Here is a 4,136-nt window from a genome sequence, read left to right on the forward strand (position 1 = left end):
GAACCTGTCTTTTAAAATTATATATATTAGCACTCAAGTCCTGCTACCTTTGTCTTCCGCAGCTATTCTCTCAGCGTTTCCTTGCCTGCTTCCTGAGGCCTTTCCCGCCCTTTCTTCTTGAGAACCAATCATCAAGCTTAGCTTTGGACCAATCAGTGGTCTCATTTCTAACCCCCCCCCCCCCGCCCAGGATCCCCGGGAGTCTGGTGGCGGCGCCATGTTCCAGGGGCAGCGTGGTTGGTTCTGCCGCAGTGTCTGTCAGGACCTGAGGCAGTTCTGGGGTAGGAAGATGGGCGGGGCAGGACGTGGGAGCCAGAGCATCCTCCTGTTGAAAGAAACCCCCAGCCAGGGAGCGCCTGCCCTACTCGGTGCTCACGTGTGCTCTTGCCTCCACAGTGGACGAAGGCGGGATGGTCAGCGACGCGCAGGCCGCAGACTTCCTGTTCAGCTGTGATGCCTCACACCCTGACACTCTGAGGTACCCCAGGGCCACCTTAGAGCCTTTTCTGTCATTGTGTGCCCAGAGTCTTGAATTAAGTCCAGTTATCAGCACTGGGGAACAGCAAGTTTGCAGCCGTAGATATGGGGGACAGCATTCTCTTTTCCGTCCTTCAGCCCTGGTCTTCCACCTGTCCCTTGGGCCTCTAACGGAATCCTGGTCTTGAGTGTCCAGCTGCCATGTGGAAACTTGTAGGCTCCTCCTACTCTGACCGCCTCAACACCGGAACATGTCCTGCCTGCACTTTGCAAGCTGGAAAACTACCCATTATACCCATTACTTTTTTTTTTTTGGTCTTAGCATACCAGGGTGCGGGGATTTCAGGCATGTTCCAACAGTCCGGGCTTTCTGACACTTTCACCAAGTTCTACTATCATGAGTGAATAGGTGCCTAAGACTATGGAGCAGGCTTCAGTAATGTACCTCATCCTCATTGTTGCTCTTTTACTAGCGCCATAATCACCCCAGGACTGTCGCAGGAACTTGACCCTTCCTCCATCTGTGCTCTGCCATCTCCCTTCATAATTGCTGCCAACTGTTTATTGAGAAGAGATCTGCTCCTTGCCTGCCACCCCACCCCAGTCAGATGTAGACTTAGCTAAAGCCTCTTTAAATTTCCATGTCTTTCATAGTCTGTTTAGTCAGCCATGTCATTATCGTTCCATCATATATGTCTTTTTTTTCTAATATCTTTTGTCTCTTTTTTCACCGGCCTAGAAAAAAAAATGTTTTCTGCATGTGAAGGATTCTCTGACTGTGTGCCCACTCTTTTCCTCAGAATTAATTTCTTCTAATGGAAGAGACTATGAGTAAAACTCACTGGGCTGCTGGCTTTCAGTACACTGTTGATGGCCAGCTAACTACTGTTTCATGACTTTTCTTTTTTCTTTTCTTTCTTTCTTTCTTTCTTTCTTTCTTTCTTTCTCTCTTTCTTTGTTCATGAGGCAAGGTTTATTTATTTATTTATTTATTTATTGTGCTTTTGTGTTTTGTCTGCATGTATGACTGTATGAGGGTGTTGGGTTACCTGTAACTGGAGTTACAGACAGTGGTAAACTGTCATGTGGGTGTTTGGAATTGAACGCAGGTTATCTGGGACAGTAGCCAGTGCTCCTACCACTGTGCCATCTCTCCAGCCATTTTAAGTCTTTTGTAAATTCACACATCATTTACCAACTCTAAAGCTAAGATTTGCGTACACTTAGGTTCCCAGACTGGGTAATGTCATATACCTGAAGTTGATTCATTCTTGCCAGGAAAGAATACATCATAATGTATTCTTCAATGCTCACAGTTTCCTACTTCCAGTCTTTTACTTTGAAAGTTTGAATGCATTCTTGTTTATTTCATAACCTAGATTTCCTTTCTTCTAGAATATATCAGAGCCTCGAGTACATAGAAGATAATGCTACAGTTTTTCATGCCTACTATCTTGCTGCAGTAGCTAATACTGAAATGAAAAATTCAGTGGCCTTAGGCCATTTTGTTCTTCCTCCTGCATGTCTACAAAAAGGTTAGCAAAGATCATAAACCCATCAGTTTGCCAAACCCAGCCAATCCCTATTAAGATAACCAAATTTAATTTGACCAATCTCTATTCTCAATTAGAACTTTTGTGATTTGTTTTTTAGCTTTTTGGGGTGTTTTTTTTTGTCCGTTTATTTGTTTGTTGTTTTTTTTTTTTTTTTTTGAGAGTGTCTCACTCCATATCCCAGTCTTCTGAGTGCTAGGATTGTCGATGTGAGCCACTATACCCATAGAGATTTTTGAATCGTTTAGGTGAAACAAATCTGGACTTGCAGTCAGATACCTTGAGTGAATATTATACCTTTCTTCATTCACACATTCATTTATCTTTCTTTGTTTACCAGGTTACAACCCCACTGTGGAAATTCACTGGTGAATAAGACAGTCAGATATTACCCTCAAAGTGCTCACCAGTTAGGATCCAGCAATTAATATTTTTTTTATTTGTTTGCTTGTTTTGAAGCATAGTCTTACTATGTAGCCCTGGTTGGCCTGGAACTCACTATATAAGCCAGGCTGGCCTCAAAGAAAAATGTATCCACTTGCCTCCCAAGTGCTGGGATTAAAGATGTATACCACCACACCCAGCATTTTGTGATCTAACATGCTATTGATTTCTACCAAGTGATTTTGAGGATAAAGTGAGGTCATAGATTAAGGTATATGGCTGGGCAGTGGTGGCGCACACCTTTAATCTCAGCACATGGGAGGCAGAGGCAGGTAGATTTCTGAGTTCGAGGCCAGCCTGGTCTACAGAGTGAGTTCCAGGACAGCCAGGACTACACAGAGAAACCCTGTCTTGAAAAAAAAGAAAAAAAAAAGAAAATAAGATTAAGGTATATGACATATATATGACATAGGGTAAGAATTTAATGTATTCTTTGCTAGTGTTGAATCTCTTCAAATAATAAGCTTATACTTTTCATTATACTTTTGTAAGTACTTTCACATTATTTCAACGACCTTATGAAGAGAGAAAGAAAAATAAGGAAAGTGACTTTTGAGACTGGTCCTTTCAGTTTTCCCTGCTTGTAATGTGTTCTTATCATGTTTGTCTAGTGTTTAACCTAGGTTATCTACATAACGTTATATATCTTTGTAGGTCTTATGTTAGTTACCCAATTTTAAAAAAAACCGTAGTGTGTGTGTGTGTGTGTGTATGTGTGTGTGTGTGTGTATGTGTGTGTGTGTGTGTGTGTGTGTTTCTTGCATGTATGGCTGTGCGCCACAGTAGTAACTGGTACCTGTGCTATCTTGAAGAGGGCATCAATCAGATCCTAAAGAGCTGGAGTTACAGATAGTTGTGAGGCACCATGTGAGTAATGGGATTGAACTAGGGTCTTCTGGAAGGGCATGTAGTGTTCTTAACCTCTGAGACCTTTCTCCAGCCCCTAGACACTCAGTTCTTAATGAGGATTCTTTTACCCAATAATTCTGTGTCCATTTCTAGAAAGACAAACCAAAACTGTTCATAGATTTCCAGTGAAGAAACTATAAAAAACAGAACAGAACAAACCCAAAACTTAAAGTTATTTTCATAGAATAGCCCTTAGAAACCTCAAAGATTGGTATCTTGTAACTAGTGTTCCAGCAGAACCTAGTTATAACACTTAGTTGTCTAAATGGCTATGCAAACAAACTAATGACTTATGGTAAAATTGATTTGTTAAAAATAATCCTAAACCTCTCTCTTTTTCATTCTTGAGAGAGGGTCTTGTAATGTCACTGTGGCTGACCTGGTACTAATTATGTAGCCCATACTAGCCCCAAATACATACCCGTTCTCCTGGCTCAGCCTCCTGAGTGTCGGGATTATTGATATGTACCATCATGCCCATAAGCTTTTTTTTTTCTTTTGATACAAGTTTTTCTTAGGTAGCCCCAGCTGGCCTTAAATTCCCTACAAAAACTTACCTTCAAGGAGCTTATATGATACAATGACTATCTGGTTTATTAACCTTATTTTAAATTATCACTTCTATTTAATATTTGAGCTCTACACACACAGACATCACACACCAAGAAAAAGTCTACAATAATGATTCAGTAATGTACTGGAATCATTGGAGGGTGGATTAGAAAATTGAATTCTTAGGCTTTTCAGTTCTCT

At 41.2% G+C, this 4,136-nt stretch overlaps 1 protein-coding gene across 1 annotated transcript in view; it reads left to right on the forward strand.

The window, feature by feature from the left end:
* The first annotated feature begins 217 nt into the window (after positions 1-217).
* The window catches only part of Terb2 (telomere repeat binding bouquet formation protein 2), a 14,665-nt gene continuing 10,746 nt past the window's right edge, over positions 218-4,136 (forward strand). The window contains exons 1-4 of the mRNA XM_028784976.1: positions 218-281; positions 397-478; positions 1,873-2,012; positions 3,477-3,508. Of these exons, the coding sequence (XP_028640809.1) occupies positions 218-281; positions 397-478; positions 1,873-2,012; positions 3,477-3,508 (318 nt within the window). The remainder of the gene's footprint in view (positions 282-396; positions 479-1,872; positions 2,013-3,476; positions 3,509-4,136) is intronic.

The sequence above is a fragment of the Grammomys surdaster genome, unplaced genomic scaffold (assembly GCF_004785775.1).
Source record: "Grammomys surdaster isolate TR1022 unplaced genomic scaffold, NIH_TR_1.0 124988, whole genome shotgun sequence".
NCBI classification, from domain to species: domain Eukaryota; kingdom Metazoa; phylum Chordata; class Mammalia; order Rodentia; family Muridae; genus Grammomys; species Grammomys surdaster.